Source organism: Motacilla alba, chromosome 18 (genome assembly GCF_015832195.1).
Source record: "Motacilla alba alba isolate MOTALB_02 chromosome 18, Motacilla_alba_V1.0_pri, whole genome shotgun sequence".
Taxonomy (NCBI): domain Eukaryota; kingdom Metazoa; phylum Chordata; class Aves; order Passeriformes; family Motacillidae; genus Motacilla; species Motacilla alba.
This window is the reverse complement of record NC_052033.1, coordinates 9,315,223-9,338,386: the sequence shown is the minus strand read 5'-3', so window position 1 is coordinate 9,338,386 and position 23,164 is coordinate 9,315,223. Positions and strand designations below refer to the sequence as shown.

Below are 23,164 nucleotides of genomic sequence, written 5' to 3'. Positions count from 1 at the left end.
AAAGCTTGAAGCAGGTGACAGAAGAGCTTTGTGAAGATCTTGGCCAAAGCCTTCAGCTGCCATTAATGAGCAAGACTAAGCTGCAAAGCCTGGAATGAAGGATCAGAACAATCCCATCTTCATAAACTTGGAAAAATCTTTATAATAAAAACGAGCATGCTTGGAAGCCCTTGATGCCACAAGATGAGCACCTCCTCTAAACACAGTTTTTGAGCACATGTGACATGGAAAATGAAAGGAGCTGATTGTCCCCACGTCCCCACTGCACAACAGGGGGATCCAAGAGCTTTCTGGAGGAGCAGCCCAGCACAGAACAGCCAACACAGCCACTGGTGGCCACCAGGCACCTCCCCGTGAAGTATTTCTGCTCCACAAACCATGGGGCAATGGGGCTTGGGGCACGTGACATGTCTTAGTTTTGGGGGAGGATGGGGGAAAAGCAAATCTAAGATGAAGACAAAACCACCTGTACCTTCAGAGATATGTTTGTTAACTGGGGTCTCCTGAGACAAGGGTCTCTTAGGGAAGACCTTCAGCACAGGGAATGCCCAGTAAAACAGGCATTTCAAAGGAAAGTAAAAATGCCAGCTTGAACCCATGGATGAATCCCATCAACACACTCAGTGGAAAAGGAGGTGTCCTCTGTCCATGGAAGGCCAAGAGGCCAGATGGGGAGGAGCAGGGAAGCAGCTGAAGGGCTGTGTGTCCACCACAAGGATGCAATCAGGGAGCCCTGCAGCCCTCCTGCATTCCCCACCTCCCTCCAGCTCTGCCAGCACAAGATGCTGTCCCCAGTCCCTCTGCCGTGGCACACATCTCCTTGTGGGGTTTCCCCAAGTTCCCAGCTCCACAAGGATCATCTCTGCCCAAAGGGACAGTTCTGGGACAGGCTATGGAGAAGGAGTTGGGGTTTAGTTGTAAAGGAGCGGGAGGAAAAGCAACACTGACCCAACAGCGTGGGCTCCTCACTTTACGATTTGCCTTCATTCAGGTTGATACAAGAATTGCTCCTTCCCCCTAAAATTCCTCTGGTTACGGCAGAGAGCCCCACATCAAACCTCCAGCTCCCTGCTTCCACAGCCCTGCCCTGGCAGAAGAGTTCTGCAACTTGTAACAACGTGCAGAATTAAAAAAAAAAAGAGTGAAAAAAACCCAGAGGTATTTCTCTGGGATGGGAAGGCTGTGGAGCAGCTTGGGAAAGTCAGCCTGGGGAATGGGAAGGGACTTCAGCAGCCACTTTGCTGAGAGCTGTCTAAACCCTTTCCTGGAAAACAGGGGGAAAATGGACAAGGCCAGGGCTGAAGAGGTGACCAAGTGACCCCTGACTGCAGGAGGGACAGAGGGATGGAGCTGGAGCCACCAGCCAGAGATATGGGGGTCAGGGGGAGCCCTGATGCTGAGCAGATCCCCCAAGCAGGGGAAAGTACCTTGGAAATGAAAGGGCTGAACTTGGCCTGAGGTTTTGGGGCAGGCCAAGGGTTCACCCCAGCTCTCCAGGTGCCACCTCTCCCCCTGCTCCAACAGCCAACACTTGCACTCACTTTCTTGGCTACTAAAAGCTGCGGGCTGAAGAGCTACAGAGTTGAGGCACTAAATAGTAGAGTTTAATTATAAACATTTCAGCTAACCAGGCTGGGGCTAAGCCAATCTGTTTCTGGGGGAAACACTAGTTTGAAGTCTTCTACCCAGTCAGCTGCCATTTAAGCTGAGCCAATTATCTTAGCCTTTTGACTCAGATGTGCCTGACCTAACCTGAATGTAGTTTTACTGCTGCTTTGAAATATCAGACTCATGCGCATATGCATTCACTCCCATCTTCATTTGGCAACGGCTCTGAAACAAGCCTCTGATCTTGCCAACATCAAAAGCCTGGTTTGTAAGATAAGGTAATATTTGAAGTTTGCTCAGCAGCATTCCCCTGTGTCCAAAGTAAATCCATAAATAAGATATAAGCAAATAAAAAAAAATCCCCTTTCCTTCCCCCCCCCCCCAATCAAGAAATGGAAATAGAAATTTGCATGATGCTTTGTGGCCATTACAAAATATATAGGGACAGACTGATCCCTGGCTTCTGGAATAAAATAAAAAAGGCAGATTACGCATTATTTGGAGATTTCTCCTAATCCCAGTGCAGTTCAGACTTAGATTTACTTAAAAAAAAAAGCTCCAAACTCACTTTACTGCTATGTCTGACAGACTTTTCCAGAACAAGTTTTTCCTCTTCAGTTGATACCAATATGAGCCAAAAGAACTAATTTGCATTCACGCTGCTGGAACAGAACAAGGCCCCCTGTTCCAGGGGCACAAAACCTGACAGGCTGAGCACCTGGGCTCAGCCAGGGTGGGTCTGCACCCCCTCCAGCTTCCAGCAGAGCCACTGCCAGCAGCACCCAAAAATCCCAACTGCTCTAGAGATGCTGGCAGCAGCCCTTCTCCTCTGCAAAGGAAGTTTTACACCAGCCTTAACTTTAAGCCCAGCCCCCAGAAGTGCCAGTTTACCTTGCCCAGTTGCAGAAAGCTGCAGCGTGCCTGCTGCCAGCCCCAGGGCCAGAGCGTGGCACGGGCAGGAAATCTGCCCCTCTGCCACCCCCAGGCTGGAAATCTGCCCCTCTGCCACCCCCAGGCTGGAAATCTGCCCCTCTGCCACCCCCCAGGCTGCAAATCTGCCCCTCTGCCACCCCCAGGCTGGAAATCTGCCCCTCTGCCACCCCCAGGCAGGAAATCTGCCCCTCTGCCACTCCTAGGCTGCAAATCTGCCCCTCTGCCACCCCCCAGGCTGCAAATCTGCCCCTCTGCCACTCCTAGGCTGCAAATCTGCCCCTCTGCCATCCCTGGCAAGAAATCTGCCCCTCTGCCACTCCTAGGCTGCAAATCTGCCCCTCTGCCATCCTCAGGCTGGAAATCTGCCCCTCTGCCACCCCCAGGCTGGAAATCTGCCCCTCTGCCACTCCTAGGCTGCAAATCTGCCCCTCTGGCACCCCCAGGCTGCAAATCTGCCCCTCTGCCACCCTTAGGCTGCAAATCTGCCCCTCTGGCACCCCCAGGCTGGAAATCTGCCCCTCTGCCACTCCTAGGCTGCAAATCTGCCCCTCTGCCATCCTCAGGCAGGAAATCTGCCCCTCTGCCACCCCCAGGCTGGAAATCTGCCCCTCTGCCACCCTTAGGCTGCAAATCTGCCCCTCTGCCACCCCTGGGCAAGAAATCTGCCCCTCTGCCAGCGCCGGGCTCCCTGCAGCCCCCCAGCCTGGAGCTGTGGGCAGTTTAATCAGCCAAGCTTCCCCAAACTCTCCCAGCCTGCGCGGGCCATTGTTACGGCAGGAAAAAACAGGCAGCTCCTTTCAGGCGCTGCTTTATGGGGAGCTCCTATTCACTTGTTCAAGCAAATTTCAAAGCGGGCTGCTGCCCTCTCATCCCCGCTAAGCTCCCCTGGACTAACAATGGGCTGAAAGCGATTCAGTTAAGCCTTTCATCCACCATGCACTTTATTTCTCACTCAGTGCTCTCATCTGTATAAGGCCTACAATTGGCATTGCTGTGAAGAGAGGGTATAATCCTAGCCCTGTGAATCCCAAGTGACCCTACACTGGTCCAGAAATGACTAACCCAATGAATGCTCTGTTGACACATGATCACATACAACCAGAGCCAGTAAGAAGAAATAAAGAAGTCACCCTATGATTCAGCTCTTTTATTTAATGCCAATATTGTTCAATAAGGGAATCTGCTGGGACAACAAACTATTTTTTTCCGTAATATCAGTTGAAAACACACATGTGCGTTTAAAAAAATTTTTTAAAAGGGCTTTTTGTTTATGCATCGAGGATTTTTGGTAAATCCTGTTTTTCGTTGTGCATCTTCACGCATGTTGACTTCAAAAACCCAGCATGAAAATCCCTCTGAGGAGCACACAGGGACCACTGGACATGTCTGACAGAGACACTAGAGAAGTTTCAAGATGAAAGACCAGCAATGCACCACTCTGTTACAGGTGGGCTCTTCTAGAGCACTTAAGTGAAGACCATGAAACACAAACAGCAACATGTGCCTTCTGCTAAGCTGAAGAAAATGGTCCTTAGGAGCACTAAGTGAGCCTCACTGTCCCCTGTACAGAAATAAAAGCACCATTTCCGTCCTGCTGGGGAAAGCAAACTGACAGTCAAACCCTGCTCCACACTGCACACTCCTCAGCAGCCAGGAGAAGACAGATCCTGCAATTCCTGGGCTCAGCCACAGCACCATCTCTCATGCCTGTGTGCTCCTGAAACGCCCCCACCTAATCCACGCAGCTCCATCCAAATAGCTCTTTGAACACTGCCCCAGCCACACCAGATGAGCAGCTATTTGCCCCTTCAGGTCACTGCCCTATTAATGTACATTCTGACACTAATGACAAACGTTAATTACAGAAAGTACTTCCTACAGGAAGTAATCTCCTCTTTGATGACTGATAACTAGTTAAGGAAGCCTGGCCTTAAGACAAAGGCTCAGGGAGATTCATTCACTCCTTGGGTTAGTCAGGCAGCACCATGAGGCAGGGCAGAACATGTTTGCTCAGCTGCAGTTGCAAAATGGCAAGAGAGGGATTCATTATTTCTCTGCATCCGATACCTGCGGCAACGGCGGGCGAGAGAGAGAGAGAGAGGCTGCCATGCCCTGGTTGGGGCACACACCCCTTTGGGTCGAGCAGGGTGATGCCCATCGCTCCCCTAAGCCCCACAGAGCTGATTTACAGGTGTCCCATCCCAAACTGAGGCCAGCAGCAGGTACTCACACGCTGCTGTCCGTCATCGACATGGAGTCGTCCGTCAGGGCATCGCTGGAGATTTCGCTGTCGTTGGCGCTGGTGGCCGGCGCGAAGACATAGCCCGAGTTCACGTGGTAGGGGTTAACAGGGTCGCTCCTCTTGAAGGACCTAGCACAGGCAGAACAGGAACCCAGTTAGCACAGTCCTGGGCTTCATGGCAGCACCATCCTTATGGGAACCACACTCGACCTCTTCAGAGCCAACCAACCAACCATCCGCTGCTCAGACCTCAGCCAGCACACTGCCTAAACCAGGACACTGCGTCTAAACACACCCAGAGCACAACCCTGAAGACTTTTAGCATCTCCTAAAGTGCTCTGGGAAATCCCAGGAAGCGCCTCTGCATCCTTTGATACCCTGAAAAGCTCAGTCCTTAAGGCTTGATACTGCACTGCTGAGGTCAGCAGGAGTTTTGCTGCTGGCACCAGCAAGGAAAAGTCCAAGAAGTTCACAGCTCGAGTACCACTGAAAGACACAAGCAACCAGCCAACAATGCTTACTTCTACTCTGAAGACAAGGGTTAGGATCCCTTTGGAAACACAAATTATTGGTATCTCTGAACCAGGAGACCTGCCTGGAACTACAGGGGCAGGGGGTCTGTCAGAGGCACAGGGCAGGGCTGAGACCTGCTGTCCCAGGCTTGGCCTCCCAAAGACAGATACACTCTAAAAACACTGGCACTGTAAAAACACACAGCAAAAAGCCAGCCCAGCTTTTAGGAGAACCTCCTACTTGTGTTTTCTGGTGTTGAGTAGGGTGGGGAAGAGGAGGATGGATGGGAGATGTGAGGAGAGGCCAGCACATTGTATTAACGGGCACATGGGTTACTGACCCCAACACCTCCTCACCCAGAAAAGCAACCCCAAAGCCCAGCCTGGATGTTTGAGCTGAGCACCCAGGAGCAGCTCTGTGAAGAATTCACAGGCAGTGACACAGGCTGTGATGGAGCAGGGCCAGGTCACCATGGCAGGGTCACTGCATGGGGGGGCCCCCCCGGGCATCCCCTGCCCGCTGCCTCCACCACTCCAACTTCCCAGCCAGGATCAATATACACATCCTGGCAGGTGATAAGGGGATTATGCAGGGAGGTTTGGAAGCTGCATGTTAAGGTGCACATTTTGTTCCTCTTCCAGGGCAAGATGGGGTTGTTAAGCTTCTGCCTTTGTATATCAAAGCAAAAGGCCTTGTCATCTGATAAGGACTGCTGATTTTAATAATTAGGGCCACTTACCCAGGACTTGGGGGCCTAAGGAATGTGCCAGCAGGCTCGGCAGGTTTTTTTTAATGGGCTTTCCATCTCCCTGCCCCCCTGGGGCTGGAGGGACCAGCTGCGTTGAAGTGACAGCAACATCCTCCCGGCTGCCCCCTCTCAATCTCCATCTTCATCCCTGTGCCCCATCAGCCCATCTCTCCTCCCCCAGCACCAAAAGCAGGAGCCTCAGTGAGGCTTAAGTTTTTAAAACATAAGGGGAAGGGGAAAAAAAATTGAAAAAAGGAGGGGGAAGATGGGCCTCTCTGGTATGAGCAGTGTGGGGCTGGCTGCAGGCAGGTATTCAGCCCAGCCGGGGCTGCATTCCTTTCCAAGGAGGCCAAGGCATTTCTGATGGGGAGATCAAGACGTTAAAAAATATATATCTGGGAAGAAGAAGGGGGAAAAATGAGATAGTAAGGAATGCCACAGGAAAGAAGCTAAATCTTCAAAGACAAATTAATTCCACATGTGGGTGAAAGCAAAGTTATCCCGCTGCTACTACAAGAAAGTCCCTCTAAAAGCCATGGAGTCTTCTGCTCTGGATCAGGGGGATGTGCAGTCCCAGAGACCCTTCCTAGGGCCCTGGTGGGCTTTTGAGTCAATGTGTAAGGGATGCAGCTCTCCCCACTATTTGGTCTGAAAGCATCTCAGCACCTGAGAGTACATCTGAGGACCACAAGGCTCAGGACGCTCCACGAGGCTCAGGGGGGCAGATGCTCCCCAGCACAGCACCAGCACCTTGCTGGGAGGTGTCTGTCACCCCTGTCACACCCAGGGGTGGATTTGCCATGCTGTTCTCACAGGAGGATGCCTGCAGAGGCTGAGCTGGGGGCGGAGGCAGCAGGTCCGCGTGGGTATGGCACAGGGACAGGGAGGTGTGTCCAAACATATAATCAGAGAAAGTGGCCGGAACTAACTCATCTTCCCAGCAGCACTGCAGCATCCTTCACCTACCAACACCTCGTGGACAAGAAAACAAATAATAACCCCTAAAGCTGACATATTTTTAAAGTTCTCATCCCTGCTCCACATCCAACACCGCCCCGCAGAAATCTCCCCATTCATTCAGAAAACCAGTGGGGGCTGTTTTGCTACATTTAATGTTTTTGGATTTTTTTTTTTCCCTCTTCTTTTTAATTTGACCACCTTACTCCAGTAATTGCACCCAGATGCATCAAGTTGCCTGGGAGGGTTTTAAATTCCAGGGAAAGCGGTGGTCTCCTGCCACAGATGCTGCACACACAAACACAGCCCAGCTCCAAACTCAATATGCAAAGTGTTTTCAGCTGTCAGGTAGCAGTTGCTCTGGAGCTTCAAGGAGAATGTCTGATGTTTCTCAGCCTATTCTTATCTTGATGCGATGACACACAGCATGTAACTCCCTCTCTCTGCTATGTTAGGCAATGGCCATATCAGAGGTATTATAATGCCATGAAAATTTCAGAGGGGCTCCTGGTCATAGCCCCTGTTATGAGGGTACAGTTCCAGAGTGGGGGGGGTGTTTTCTTTATTGTCAGATTGCTTTTAGAAATAAAAGCACTTGGGCAGGTCAAACCACAGACTTACACAGCGAGAGAAAAACTGTGCAAGGAGCAGTTGGAGGCAGCACTGAATCTCATTAAGTATTTCCTTGGGACAAACATCACTGGGCAACCATGGGTTTAAAAACATTTTCCAAAAAAAGGCAAAAAAACCACACATGCACAAACCTGAAAAAAAAAAAGTATATTTTAACACAACTATGTTAATCACAGCTTCCACGCTCTAATTGTAGAACACTGCTTGGAGCATAGCTTTACAATGGCATCATTTACTTTGATAATTGAAGCCAAACTTGGTTCCAATAACTTCACACACAAGGAGCTGCACCAGCGGGTCCTTTCAAAGGCCAGGAAGCACTGGGAGCAGGCAGAAGGCCATCTGCAAGCCCCAGCCTTCCCCCAGCAAGGCTAGTCCCACTGATGGTAGAGCCTAATGGGAGGCAGATGAGTCCACCTTGGGCTGAGCAAAGCCACGTTCCCCCGGCGGCACAGCAAAGGAAGAGGCGCTCTCTGTGTACACAAAGTCGTGCGTGATAAATTTAGAAGTGCGTATAAATAATAGCTGGAATTCCTGGAGCATGGGGCCAGGTCCAGCACAGCAGCCTGGGGAGGCCAGTTTTAACCACACCACAGCCCAGAGGGGAGGGGAGTCGCCTGGCAGGACAAGAGGGAGGTCCTGCTTTTAAAATATTCCCTGTATTAGGGCTCCAAATACACAGCCAGTAGTTTGCAAGCGCCTGCTCCCCAGCCAGGTGCAAACTCTGTGTTTTCACTTGACTTCTCCTGTTCCTGTCCATCACCAGCACTGGGGCCAAACAAAGTCTCTCAGCCTGTCCAGTTCCTGCTGTCTCCCATTTGCCGTGGGTTTGGCCGTGACTCCGTGCCCTGGGATTTCCAGGTGGTCTCCTCTGCAAACACCAGGCAGGCCTGGGACCACTGAGCTCCCACCATCAGGTGGGCTCAGCCCAGGGCTCAAGGCTTTCGCTGGGATAATCACATTGAAACCCACCGAAGCGAATGGCCAGAGCCTGCACAGCCCTTCAAAACCAGAGCACACTGAGCAGAAATTCCTTAATTCCAACACACACATGAGGGAGGTGTGGTTTGGCCACTCACCAGGAAAGACTTTGTGCAAGCTTCAGCTCCAATCCTAGCCGCGATCCTAAACGCTGAGTGATGAGAGATAACCCATCCATATGCTCATCAGCTCCGAGCACATGCACGCACAAGTGGCTTCACAAATGGGAGGAACTGAGCAGCATCTCAGCTTGACCTCCCCTCTCTTTGCATTGAGATCTCTTGGCCCCGTGGAGAGCAAAAGCTCCTGGAAATTCAACAGAAGGTGATCAAAGCAAAACGCACTACCTAATGTCCTAGGAGGGTAGATCTGACATGTGAGGAGCAAGCTGCATTAATCCCTGGACAAAAAAGAAAAGAAAAGAGGAGGGCAAAAAAAGGAAAGGAAAAAAAGCCCAGCACTAATCAGGCAAGCAGCCACGGCGCTGCAAGAGCTCTCCTGGACAAGGCACATGTGGGTTTAGCAGGGCCTGCAGCTCTGGTAGAACATACAGCCAAGCCCTTCCAGCTCTGAATCCCAACAAAGGCTCAGAGATAAAAGCATCAAACATCCCCCTCCTGGAAAGCCAGCGAAGGGCAGCAGTTCAAACCAAGTTCTGGAGAACAGCAGATGCTCAGGCAGAAAGGCTCAGGCACGAGATGAGGATCCCAAAGCCCAAGCCCTGCACAGAGCAGCTGCCAGCGCTGCCCCCCCGCAGCCCCCGGCAGGAGGGGTCCGGAGGCCACGCCGGGATGGAGAGCATCCCTTCTGTCCCACGCCCAGCACCCCCATCCCGCCCCGCTGGCAGGACAGCCTCCGGCACAGCGGAGCACCGAGGAGGCTCTGGAGCACCCTCCGAGGCACGGGGACCCTGCCAGCACCCCCCGGCCCGGCAAGCCCGGCACAGCTGGGAGCTCTCCGGGGCAGGAGAGGAGCGCTCCAGCAAAGCCTCCCCGGGAGAAGCCTGATGCCCTTTGATGTCCATGAATCACAGACACACTCTCAAAATTCCTGTAAACGAGATGTCAAACACTCACCATACCAACCCCCAGGCTGCCGGGCCGGCAGAGGAGAGCGCACATCTGCAGCAGAGCCCTCTGCTCTCAGCCCTGATTCAACAATCCACATTTATGGCAAGGGTGGGGAGAGGAAAGAATACATTTTCAGAGGATTATACAACTCATCATTTGCTCATCAGAGTCTCTCTTTCCCATCCCCCCCTGCACTTCGAGATGGCTCTTGCTTTCCTCACCCTCGCACAGCTGTGCCATCAACATTTCCAACAAAAGAGAAGGAAAGCTCTGGCAATGCAGATGCACCCCAGGACCAGGGCACAAGGACAGCCTGTCACCACACAACGTCCTCACATCCCCCTGGAGACAACCACCTCTTCACGAGCTTAACCCTGAGCTCACGGCCAACATGAGAGCACCGAAGACCTACCAAAAATCCATTACTCCACACCTGGAATGCCTCTACCACCTTAAACACTCAAATTTTAGGTATCCTCCTGTATGCACTGGCTCAAAGCCACCCTAGATGGCTCTGACATGACACCGACACCGCCATGGAGAGGCTGCACATCACACACACACACACACGGAGTCAAAATAAAAGCAGATTCTGCCCAAGTTGCAGAGTTTGGTGCAGTCAGTGCACACATTTCCTTTTCCACGACCGCACAATTGCTTCCCACATAACCACCATCGTTAAACACGGGTTGATGGTGGAGTTGGGGAACTGGTAGGTTACATTATTCATGTGTCTCTGTGATCCACTCCACTACTGCTCTTAATAGGTTTGAAAGTTGAACCAATAATTAACGTATGTCCGGAGGACATAGTTGCTATGAAGTTTTTGATCTATAAAAGAACTGAAAGAGCCAATAGGGCTTCAGAGCACAGGATCTTGTTTTCCTCTGTAGAGGGGGAAAAACCCCACACTCAAGACAACACCCCACAAATTCCAGTGTCTGGAGGTGTGGGGAAGCAGCTGTGCTCCCAGCCCTTCAGGAAGCCCTGCCTCCCCTGGATTCCCACCCCAACAGCCTTCTGAAAAGCACTCTAAAAGTCCTTAAAGTTAAAACAAAGCCCAACTTCCAGGGGTTCCCTTACCTGTATCCGTTCTCGATCGTTTCTGTGGCTCTGACATTCGCTGTAACCCTCAGAGTCTTGCTGGATAGTCCAACTACCGAAGGCAAGATTTTGTTTTTAAAGTCTGCACAGCTCCATTCCTCTTCTTCATTCAAGGTCGGGAGATAGCCACAGACAACTTTTAAGCTCCCCAGTCCATTGCTGTTCATGTAAGCGGGATTCTCTCCTCCACTCCGTACATATTCGAGGTATATATCAGAAGTTAAAAACATCTGGTAAGCATTTTCCTCCATCACAGTCTGAATCTCAGTCTGTGCCTGATCAAACATGATGGAATCTATCTGCTGCTTCTTGATGCTGTCCCTTATGTAGGTCTTGGTAGCAGGTTTGAGCTGCTTGGAGACGATGCTGTTGTTCTCGATGTACCTTTTGTAAATAGCTTTGGCTACTCGCAAAGTTTTGGTATCCTTAAGGTCCATCTGCCTGAAGCCATTGCAGGCAAACCAGAAGTCTAAGGTATCCACACATTTTTCCCTTTCCAGAAAGGTCCGAAAAAGATAGGCACCATCTTGATCTCCCAACAGGGAATGCAAGGATTTGGTCCATCTGGCCAGAGGGGAGTCCGGGGACGCGCTGCCCTCCGGCTCCCCGAGTCCGTTCTCATTCCTCCGCGGGGCAGGAGGCACCGGCATGGCCTTGAAGCTTTGGCTTTTGGCGAGAAACGAGCTGGCGAGTTGCGGGCATGGTGCTTCTCCTTCCTCCCCCGGGACAGGGGGTCGGGGGGCGTCTTCCCTGAAGCTGCTGCTGGGGTCTGGGAGGTGGGCGAGGACCACGGCGCTGCTCATGGCTCCGGAGCTCGCTGGGGAGAGGGGCTCCCAGTTGCTTCAGGAGCTGCCTTGTGCCTCTGCCTGCCTCTGCCTGGAGTCAGCAGGGGATCCTCGGAGCCTCCTCTCTGCAAAGGGAAAAAAAAAAAGAAAAAAAAGGGGGGGGGCGAAGAAAAAAGGAGTATTGATCTAATCAAAACCAGATCCTCCCAACATCAAAGGCAAAAAAGTAAACAGGCTTTTCAACTCCTCACAGTCAAAAAAAAAAAAAAAAAAAAAGGAAGAAAGAAAAGGGGAGAGAGAGAGGGAGAGAGAGAGAGAGGGAGGGAGGGCAGAGGGAGCGCGGCTCTATCGCCAGCCCGATCGCGACTATCAGATCCGCTCCGCTGAACTCCCGGCTCACTTTTAGCGGGGCCGGGGCCGGCGCGGGGGTGTCAGCGCGGCCCCCCCGCAGCCCCGGGCAGCTCGGGGCGTCCCTGCCCCGGCATCTGGTTTCCATTTGCCCCTCAGCCCAGCCCCGCTCCCCCCGCGCTGCCCGACCCGCGTGTCCCGGCTGTCCCCCCCTCCGCGAGGAGCGATCCTGGGGCGCTTCCCTGCGGGAGCCAGGCTGGAGCAGGGACCCCCCCTTCCCCAAAAACACCCCCGAGGGCGGGTTAAGGCGAGGCGGCCGTACCTGGGCGCTGCGGGGCATCCCGGGCCCCCCGCATCCCCCCTGGAGCCGAGGACAGCAGCCCCGGCTCTGGAAAGGGGGCAATAAATGGGAAGGGGGGCTCGGAGGGGGGCAACCCCCAGCCCCGGGCTTCCCGGCGTGCCAAATAATAATGATAATAATAAAAACCTGCTCCAGAAATGGCGACGGGCTGGGAGGAGGGAGGTCGGAGGGGGAGGAAAGGGGGGAAAAAAGTCCGGAGCGACTTGGAGCCCTCCGAGCCGCGAGCAACAGCCGAGCCGCGGCGGGCACGGGCAGCGCGGAGGCTCCGCGCCCGCGGAGGGCGGCAGCGCGGGCACCCCGCGGGGGAAAAAAAAATATTGAAAAAAAATGTAAAGAAATAACTGAAATTAGGAGAAAAATCCGTATCTCGAGCAGAAGAAGCGGCGGCCACCGCCCCCGAAGTTGCCACTCACCGCCGAGCCGGAGCTCGCTGCGCGCCCGCGGCCCCGCCGCTCCCCGCCGCCGGCAGCGCGCAGGCTGCACCCGCTCCCCCCGCCGGCCTTCCTCCTCCTCGCCTTCCTCCTCCTCCTCCTCTCCTCCCCGGCGGTGCAACCGCATCGGAGAGCATCGGGAAAGAGGGGGGTAAAGGGAGGTGGGGAGGGGGGGCTGCGAGGGAAGGAGCCCACTGCGATCCGCGCCTCCCTCCTCTCCCTCCCTCCCCTGGTTATTTATTTTATTTATTTTAAATACAAAAGCGCAGGTCCCGCCCCCCCCTCCCTCCGCCCCCCGCCCCGGGCTCCCCCCGCAGCATCAAAGCGCAGCCCGGCGGAGCGGTCCTGCAAGGGCGGTAGCGCACTAAAAAAAAAGAAAATTAAAAAAAAGATTTAAAAAAAAGATAAAAAGGGCCCAAAGAATTTTAAAAATTAAAAAGGGAAAGAGGGAGAAGCCGGGGGAGTACCCCTTGCCCCTCCCGGTGCTCCCACCGCCGGGGCATCCCCGGTGCGAGGCGTGCGCGGGGGCGGCTTCAGCGCGGGCGGGGGCGGCAGGGAGGGTGCGTAGATCAGCTCTGGTGAGGAAAATCAAATTATTATATTTTTGGGGGGGCAGGATTTATTTTTTGCGCCCTTCCCGCGGCATCCCGCGGCGGCTACAGAGTTGCCAGGACCTTATCAAAGGGAAGCGATCGCAGCCGCCGCTCCGCCGCCTTAAAGGCGCAGGCGCCCCTTCTCCTGCGCCGCCCCGCGCAGCGCCCGCGCATCCCCCGCGCATCCCCCGTCCCCTTCCCCAGCGCACCGCAGCGCTCCAGGGCGGGGGCGACTCCCCGGCATTAAAAACTTTGCTAAAAGTTTTCATGTCGGGGAGAAAACGAGGCGGGTCCCCGTATTATTATTATTAATTTTTATAATTATATATATATTATATATATATATATATATATATATAAAATCCGCGGGCCTGTTTTCGCTCTGCCGGCTAATTAAACAACCCCTGATTGCAATAGAACTGGCACAGCAGCCAAAGCCCGGCCGCAGTTGTGTTCCCATCTCCGGCCCCAGCTGTTAAATATTAACCAGGCACGGAATGGAGGGTTTGGAACTTCATACAAAAGGTTTTAATTAGGGGTTGGCCCCCAAACCTGCCCTCCAGATCCAAGGAGCCTCCTGCCCTCCTCCTCCTCAGCCTGCTCTGAGGCTGCCCCCGGGGGCTCCACAGTTCCCCCACCAGGAGCTGTCCCTCTGGCCAGAGCCCACCTTGGTCCAGCTGGCAGAGCTGATGGGGTCCAGCTTGGCTTGATTTTTATCCAAAAAATGGATAAAAGGAGGGGACCTTAAAGCCCATCCCATTCCACCCTCTGCCATGACAGGGACACCTTCCACTGCCCCAGGCTGCTCCAAGTCCAGCCTGGCCTTGGGCACTGCCAGGGATCCAGGGGCAGCCAAAGCTGCTCTGGGCACCCACCACCCTCACAGGGTGAAAAATCACAAGATTTCTTCCTAATAATCAATGAAACTCTGCCCTTAGTCAGTGTGCAGCCACTGCCCCTTGTCCTGTCACTCTGGACAGGGCAGGTGGCAAAGCCTTTGGCCAAAGGAACGTCACCTTCCATGCTGGCTGTGCCTGAGCGTCATCAGGGCACCTCTTGGGAAATGCAAAGGCACAGTGAAGCCCCTCGCTGGCCCCCATGGGGTCACACACTGCCCTGTCCCAACATCCAGGGCACACTCCAGAGCTGTCCAGTCCAGCCAGCACAGACCCCAGAGCCCTGGGAAATGGATCCCAGGCAGACCCTGCTCCCAGCACAGACCCCAGAGCCCTGGGAACTGGAGCACACACAGACCCTGCTCCCAGCACAGACCCCAGAGCCCCAGGAACTGAAGCCTAGACAGACCCTGCTCCCAGCACAGACCCCAGAGCCCCAGGAACTGGAGCACACACAGACCCTGCTCCCAGCACAGACCCCAGAGCCCCAGGAACTGAAGCCTAGACAGACCCTGCTCCCAGCACAGACCCCAGAGCCCCAGGAACTGGAGCACACACAGACCCTGCTCCCAGCACAGACCCCAGAGCCCCGGGAACTGGAGCACACACAGACCCTGCTCCCAGCCCCACGGCTGTCCCAGTGCCTCCCCCCTTTCCTGCTGCCCTGCCAGAGGAAACCCCAAGGGAATGATGGGGAACATGGGATAACTGCAGTGGGCACCCCAGGGATGCTCCAGTGATGGTCCCAGGGACATCCTGATCCTAAATGAGGGTTCAGACACCAGGATCACAGCCACAGACCTGTCCCTCTCCCTTCCCACCCTTCTCTGTAAGGAAGAGCTTCTGGTTTGCACCATCCCCAAACCCAGAGCTTGCATTCCCCCCACGGCACAGAGCTCCCACTCCTCCTGCTCCAGGCCCTGCTCAGCCCCCTCTGCACCAGAACAAAAAGCAAACACCTCCAGAGGTTGATTGTCGTGGTGGCCCTGGATGGTATGTCCTTTGGAGCCACAATTTGTCACCCATGCAATGGCTGGATCCATCTGGGAGCCTCACACGGCGCCGTGAGCTGAGCGTGCCTGGGCTGGGCAGCCTGGGCTAACAATCAAAGGATACAAGGGTGAATTTGCTGTTGCTGTTACACACCTTCCAGGCCTGGGAACGGCCACCACTGGACATGGAAAGCAAACGTCCTGCCAAGCCCACGAGCTGAACAGTAAAAGCCCTTTCAAGGCACAGGAGTTATGGATTATTAGGATTATTAGTATTTTTGCTGCTCCTAATGCCAAATATCGACGTGCCACGATGCCAGATGCTACTGAGCCATACAAAATAGTCCTTTCCTGGGAGAATGAACATCCCTTGGGATGGTGACAGTGGGGTCACCTCCAGCCCAGGACCTCCAACCATGAGAAGGTGACTTGACCACCTCTTTCTCCTCACAACTTTCTTTGAAACAATGTTGGATAAAAACCTCTCCGAGTCCTACTTACTGCTACAGCACAGAAAATGAAACCATTATAATGGAGGCTGAAAACCTCGGACTCGTTCCCTTTGGAAGAAAATCTCATTAAGTCTCATTCATCCTCTTTCATAAAAATGTCATTTAACCGAGTGCTTCTCTCCAAATCCTGTTGTGCAATAACACCACCCTGGGAGAGCAACCCCGAAACTCAGACAGGGACTTCATTTACCAAATTATTCATCCATTTACCAGGGATTGCACATGCAGAGGAACAGCCCACCCAAACACCTGCCTGACTCCCCATCCTCTCTGTGCCAGCCACAAAGGGACACTGAGGGAACAAAAGGAGGGCAGGGCGAGCCCCTGGGGCCGTGGCTTTGTGTGGAGGTGCCCAGGGAGCAGCTTGTCCTGCCCAGGGAGCAGCTTGTCCTGCCCAGAGCTGTGGTGGCCCTGCTCATGTCCAGTCAGGGAGTCTCTTTTCTCCTCCAGAGTCACGGCGTGCCTGGGGTTTGAAAGCAATCTGGTGAACTAGGCAGGCGGTGGCAGGGACAGGAAGGTCTTCCAGAGTTTTCTTCATCTTTATCAGCTTCTGGAAGTCCTTGTTCGCAGATCTACAGGGAATCTCTGTGTTCAGGTAGCAGCTGCAGTCATCAAGAAAGCAGAGGATCTTTGAATTTCCTTCTGATTTTCCTGTCTAAACTTGAATCTGAATTCCCAGGTTGAACAGAGGGAAAATTAACTATTTATTTTTTATTTGTTAGCCCTTCTCTGCATCCGAGATAAAAACTCAGTCAAACGAGGGAGAAAAGCACTGCAAAAAGCTGTTTAAAGCAGTGTCCTCCAGCCGTGCTCAGCCCTCCTGGTGCCCAGCAAAGGCCAGACACAGCCTGTCCCCTCCTCTCTGGCTGCTGCTGTGTGTCATGTTCACAGGCAGCAAAGAAGCTTGAAGTCAGATTGTGGCACCAAAAAGGAATAATTTTAGATTAAAAGAATCAGTTCACAGTGAAGCTACACAATAAAGAGAAATTAATTTCTTTTTTTTTTTTTTACTTTGAGCTTTTTTTAGGGCAGGTAGTAAAAAAAAAAAAAAGTAGGAAAGAAAAAGGCAGAGGGGTCTTCAAGAGCATTTCAGATGTGCCAGTCTGCACTCCCTGGGCTCCTCCTGACTGCACCCAGCTAACCTGGCTCCTGTGTGCCCACGAGGCAGGTGCTCTGCTCCAAAAGAGATGGCTCTGGGTTGTTTTCTTCCTACAGAACAGCTCAGACACCAGCAGGCTCTGGGGGCTGCACCAGGGCTGGTCTGTTGGTCCCTGTAAGGGGCTTTGTGAGTGACGGGGGTCCAGGAGCTCAAGTAAATCAAATCCAGCAGCCCTAGCACATCAGAGCAGTGCCCACACTGCGCTTGTCAGGAGCCACAAGTCCTAAACCAGGGGACAAAGTCAGAGCCCTTCCCGGTGCACAGGGACACAGCGTGGGCCAGGGAACTGCCTTCCTCATGGGGAACCTCAAAAAACCTGAGAGGTGCCACCACAGCCTGTCCAGCCTCACCAAGAGATGCCACCACAGCCTGTCCAATCTCACCAAGAGATGCCACCACAGCATGTCCAACCTCACCAAGAGATGCCACCACAGCCTGTCCAGCCTCACCAAGAGATGCCACCACAGCATGTCCAACCCCACCAGATGATGCCACCACAGCCTGTCCAGCCCAAAAAATGCCACCACAGCCTGTCCAACCGCATGAAGAGATGCCACCACAGCCTGCCCAGCCCAAGAAATGCAACCATAGACTGTCCAGCCCCACCAGGAGATGCCAGCACAGCCTGCCCAGCCCCACCAAGAGATGCCACCACAGCCTGTCCAGCCCCACCAGGAGATGCCAGCACAGCCTGTCCAGCCCCACCATCAGGCCAGAGCATGGTGCTCTGCCTGACCCCGCCTCTGCTGACGCACCTCTGCTAAAACCATGGCAGGATCATTGAATCACAGAATCCCAGACTGGTTTGGGTTGGAAGGGACCTTAAAACTCATCCTGTTCCATGCCCCTGCCATGGCCAGGGACACCTCCCACTGGACCAGGTTGCTGCAAGCCCTGTCCAACCTGGCCTCGGGCACTTCCAGGAGGTCACAAGGAAGTGGATGGAAAATAAAGAGGAAACATGAAACAAGCATGCTGAGAGAGCTCCCTCCTCTCCATGCACAGCCCCCACTGGGGGTCACATCCCCCCCAAGACCCCTCCGAGCCCTCCCCTCCTGCCCCCCACTCCACCCCTGTGCCTGCCCTTCCCTATTTACTCTTCCCACCTTGGGGATTTAGACCCCGAGCCAGAGTGGGCCAGGAGCTCGTGGTCTAAAAATCATTTTCCCAGCAGGAAAACTCCCCAGTGACAGGCAGAGCCCAGGGAGGTCCCCCAGAGGGTAGGATCCAGCCCCACGAGTGTGGCTGATGTCCCCCTCTGTCACCGTGCTCGCACTGGTGGTCACGTTGATAACGAGATCAAAGGCTTGGGACTATTTCAACAGAAGTGCTGGGAACGGCCTTGATCAAAATAAGAGGAAGACCCTGTATACAGAAGACATGAGAGGTTTGCAACCCACATGTGAACCTTTGAAGTTATTCTCTCTCTTTTCTTTTTTTTATAAACTAGTTTAACATCATTAGTTGAAGAGGTATGAACCCGATGGGCTCTGTAATCTCCCCATATACTGCAGGCACAGGGTTTTATCCACACAAAGAAATGCTTTTCCAGTGGGGGGGGGAAAGCACTGCCAGAGATACTCACAAATAAGACAAGAAAACACACAATTAGTTTTGTGGGATTTGAAGTTCATTCCATAAACTGACACACTTTTGTTAGCGACTATCGCCGGGTAAGTCCGATACATTTTCTCTCCTATAATCCTTTTACCATTTCCATTCCCCCCTACAGACTCTTTTCCTTGATGTTTTGTTCAGTGCACTCCCTGCTATCTGCACACGCTTGCCCAGATTTTTTAGACTTGAAAGGGGCAGCGTATCAGCATTACCCGTTCCAGGAGAGCTGATAAAACACACACGAGCACTTTGCTATCTATTAACATTTCTGAACTCCTTCCATCACCTGCACAGAGCAGCGATTGAAGAGAGGGTGGGAGCAAAAGAGGCAAATGAGGATATTTATGACCAGCTTCCCATGACTTATTTTTTCCACCACCCCTTCCTCACCATGCACAAATGAGGCATGGCTTTCTCTGCCACCTTCCTGTAACAAGGACAGCAGGGCTGCAAGATTCCCCATCCCTGGAAATGTGCAGGGCCAGCTTGAACAGGGCTTGGAGCAACCTGGGCTAATGGAAGGTGTCCCTGCATATGGCCCTGAAATGTAACATTTAAATCTTCTTGAGTTTTTTTGTCAAATACAAATTTTTTTATAGGAAATTGAGCACTGCTGTGGCTCCCAGGGATGTACCCTGATGCCATGGCAGAACAATGAGTGTGGTTCTCTTCTCATGTCAGTGATGACTCTTAAAATCCTGTTCAGGGCCACATTCCTCATTTTTCCACCTCTACTCACTGCTTCTGCTAAACAATGCTGGTTCTGGGTTTCATTAGCACGCAGTGCCACGGAGAAGCTGGATCTGGAGTGAGTGGTTCAAAGCCCAGTTTCTCCATCTCTAATCCTGTGAGCGTTCATGAAGTGACTTTTAGACACTCCACCATGCAAGCAATCAGCTCCACACAACAACCCCTGAGCGTCCATCACCCTGAGGGGACAAACCTGACAGTGGGACCAACCCTTCCCAGAGCTTTTGCTAAAATCATCCCCAGACACCGTGCCTCTGGCAGCCTGGAGCTTTATCAGCCCAACAGGCTCAGATTTAAGGGCTTCCCTTCCAGTGTGAGGTGGCTCAGAGCCACCCACACGTGCCCTCCTCCTGCCCACATCGCCCTTCTCGGGCACGCGAGCTGCAGCAGGAGGAACGTGGGGAGGTGACAGGAGCATCACTGCCAGCAGGGCCTGAAGGAGATTCCATTCCATTTTTTCATGGAAACAGGAACATTTTTTCCAGGCATGCTCAGGGAAGCCCTTCTCCTGCGTGCACAGAGGGGTGTCCTGGCTCTGGATGCTCCTGGAGGAGAACACAACTTGGGGCTGATGGTATCTTGGCCTGACTGCAGAGGAAGGGAAATATATGATGTGTTACCAGCCTGAACTGATGTGATTTGATTCTGCAATTTAATCTGGTTTGCTTTCTGGCTGGCTCCTATGGCTGTGTAAAAATGGCTCCTTAAAAACCCAACTAAGGATGAAGTGCACTCCCTGCAAATCTCAGCGAGGGAAGGAAATCCAAATGTTTTGAGTTTAACTATTAAACATAGTTTCCAGCTAGTGTGCTCAGAATTTGAAATTAAACAAATGAAAGAAACATGTTTCAATGGTTTTATGTAGGCAATAATGTCATTAACAGGAAATAAAGAAATTGGGCTTTGCAGCTGCAGCATGAAGTTTAACCCTTGCTGTGCAGCTCGGTGCCTGCTGGGCTGCCACAGCCCACTCCCACCCTGCCTGCTACAGGACATCCCAAAAAAACTTCCTGGACCCAAATACCCTGATCCACAGAGCCCTTAAAGCAGGATGGTAATGGAAAAAGCAGGAGGAGAGACAACAGTTAGGAGAGAGCAGGCTTTCCTGACTAGTGGAAAACTTGCAGATCATAAAGTCAAATAAAACTTTTCAGTTCCAGGATAAAAAAAAAACCAAAAAAACCAAAAACCAAACCCAAGCCCTTTGTGCACGGTTATTTTTAGGTGTGCTGTCAAAGCTGAGTACCCTAAAATTATACCTGCTTTGGTTTGTTTCTGCCTGTCCATTCAATTCTCAGAATTAAGGACAGTGAAGGGTGTGAGGTTCCAGCCCCCATGGTGCTGTCAGGAGCTGGGTGATGCCTCTCAAAAGCTGGACCAGTCCTGAGGCCACAAAAGAAACATGAATTTTCTTAAGGATGCCTCGCTTTCCAGGTGTGAAATGCAGGCTGGAGATAGGAGGCTTTGCATGGAGAAAGCCTCATCCCCACATCCTCAGATCACCCCTCCTGAGCAGCTGTGTCCAAACCAGCACCAAATTATTGGGGCCATCTCATCTAAAATCACATTTTTCTGCTCCCCCTTCTCCCAGTTTATCTACATTTCTTTTTAGTAGATTGTATCTTCCTCTGCCAAAGCCCTATTGATTGTATGAAAAGGTGTTTTCTTCCACTGTGGGAACCTCCACCATAATCCTTAAATAATTAATATTGGCAGCTTTGTTTTCCCTTTTCATTAAAAGGAAGGGAAACTTGCTGAGTGTGAGGTCAGTCTCTCTCCTGACCAGACCCAAAAAGGCTGCTTGGACACACATTTCATTAATTTTTTTTTCTTTTTACTAGAAATCTTCATGCTGGGGGAGAAACCATCAAAATACTATTTTAATCTTTTTTCCTTTCGCTTTCTAATCCTTTCACAGAAGCCTGGAAATTACCCAGTATCCTTTCTCCCCATGAGAAACTGGGGGGACTGGGAACCTCATACTACTGAAACTCAGCAGAAACTGAAGTGTTATCAGACCATATCCCCATTTCTGCATCCCCAGCCCCAAACCAGCTTCTGGGCTTTTTTTTTTTTTTTAATATTTGAAAACAATTCTAACTCAAATCTCCTGTTATCCTGAGAGCATAATCCACACTCTTTCACATCACAACTGAGAGACCCCCCCTCCTTTTTTTGGTAGCATTCACAAGTGTCTGGGTAATCATTTCCCCAGCACTTCTGTTCCTCCAAGAGCCATTCCAGGGAACAAAACCCATCCCCAGGAGGATCCTCTGGCACTGAAGCAGCTCCTACCTTGCTGTTATTCCCCTGGAAAAGGCCAGCACATCCCCTCCACACTAATCCAAGCCCTTCTAATCAAAGCTGCAGATCAGCTCATTAGTGATGATGCAGGGGAGCCCCTGACAGGGGATGGTGACCATGGCAGGAAGCACTGAGGGGAGCAGGAGGTTGCTGTCACCTCCTAAGTCCCAGCTGCTGCTTCCTGAGATAAGTTTAGTTTGTAATGGGAACGCTTCCACCTGGGGGAAGCCCTAAAAACTCCTAGAAAGCAGTAAAAGCTGAAATCCTGCTGTGGGCGATGCAGGGTCGGGTTGGCTACAGGACAACCACACTGCTGTGGTGTTTCACACCTCCAAAACACACTTGGAGGTGTTTCACCTCCAAAACACACTGCTTCTGAGGAATTTGTCAGAGATACATTCAGGGCCTGTTCATCTCTGTGCATGGAATGGAAATAAGAGCTTCCACGCAAGCCCCCTGCAAGCGGGAAGGAGAACACTTACCTCATCTCAATCATGGATGAAGGGGCTTGCTTGGGAATGGAAAATAAAACTTTGGAAATCATGGAATTAATGCCATGCCTGGCTGCTTAAATTAACTAAGAGCACTGCTGTGATGGCTCTCTCTCCCTGAAGGTCATTGGGATGATGATCAGCTCCCAGGAAAATGGGGCACCTCCTGCTCCCTGCTGGCCTGGGGGATGGCAGAGCTCCAGAGGAACCAAGTGGCCACAGGGGCAGGGATTTCTGAGCACACTTTGTGCAGGTCCAGGTCTGCAAGGGCTCGCCTTGGGGGCACCTGTAACATGTTTTAGTGCTGGGTTCCACTTATCCACCCTGCCTGATAATGGACTCAATGAAAGAAATGCTGGAATAGCTGATTATTCTTCCAGCCACAACTTTAGACAATAAAAATAGATAAATTCCACAGATTTAAGCAATAAACCATTGTCCTTTAGTAACACAGGCACATGCCCAACCCAAGAGCAGATATAAAACTATATTAAAAATATTTATTAAATAAATATTTATATTTATTTATATTATAAATAAATTGAATTTTTGTAAATTGATTTATATTTAAAAGGTAAATTCAATTTAAATTTATTTTTTTAATTCAGTTGATTTATTTTTTTTATATTAAATTGATTTCAGTTCATGGAGAATGTAATATCAGAGCAGGCTCAAGACAGAGCTATTTAATACATTTAAAAGGATGTGGTTTCCACAAGCTCAGACACGTTGACATCTGCTCTTGAAGTGAACATGGATAAAACGAGGCTCTCCTGTGATACACCTGACACCAGCCAGCCCTGGGAATGTGGATCTGTCACCCGTGGCTCCAAGTGAGATGATAAAACCCTGGGTCAGAGACCCGGAGCTGGTCACCAAGCCTTGGCCTTCAGCCTGAAAAACAACCATGCTCCAGCAGGGATGGCTCTGGGAGTTCTGAGCTGTGCCAGGAGGACCAGCCCATCCCTGGCAGTGCCCAAGGCCAGGCTGGACAGGGCTTGGAGCACCCCGGGAGAGTGGATGGTCTCTGCCCATGGCAGGGGGTGGAATGAGATGAGCTTTAAGGTCTCTTCCCATCCAAAGCCTTCCATGGCTCTGTGACCTCTGGAGCAGCTGCAGTCACAGCTGAGACTGTT

At 52.0% G+C, this 23,164-nt stretch overlaps 2 protein-coding genes across 5 annotated transcripts in view; both read right to left on the bottom strand.

The window, feature by feature from the left end:
* The window catches only part of AXIN2 (axin 2), a 52,764-nt gene that overhangs the window by 12,657 nt on the left and 16,943 nt on the right, over window positions 1-23,164 (bottom strand). For 2 of the 4 annotated variants that reach the window (XM_038157558.1, XM_038157562.1), the window contains exons 1-3: window positions 12,697-12,937; window positions 10,769-11,699; window positions 4,772-4,912 (exon numbers count right to left, since the gene is read on the bottom strand). In XM_038157558.1, coding sequence (XP_038013486.1) covers window positions 4,772-4,912; window positions 10,769-11,592 — 965 coding nt within the window. In that variant the 5' untranslated portion in view covers window positions 11,593-11,699; window positions 12,697-12,937. The other 2 variants (XM_038157560.1, XM_038157561.1) reach the window with 2 other exon arrangements.
* CEP112 (centrosomal protein 112) overlaps window positions 11,681-23,164 on the bottom strand; it is a 188,269-nt gene continuing 176,785 nt past the window's right edge. The window contains exon 28 of the transcript XR_005259386.1: window positions 11,681-11,699. The gene's annotated coding sequence lies outside the window, so the exon portion shown is untranslated. The remainder of the gene's footprint in view (window positions 11,700-23,164) is intronic.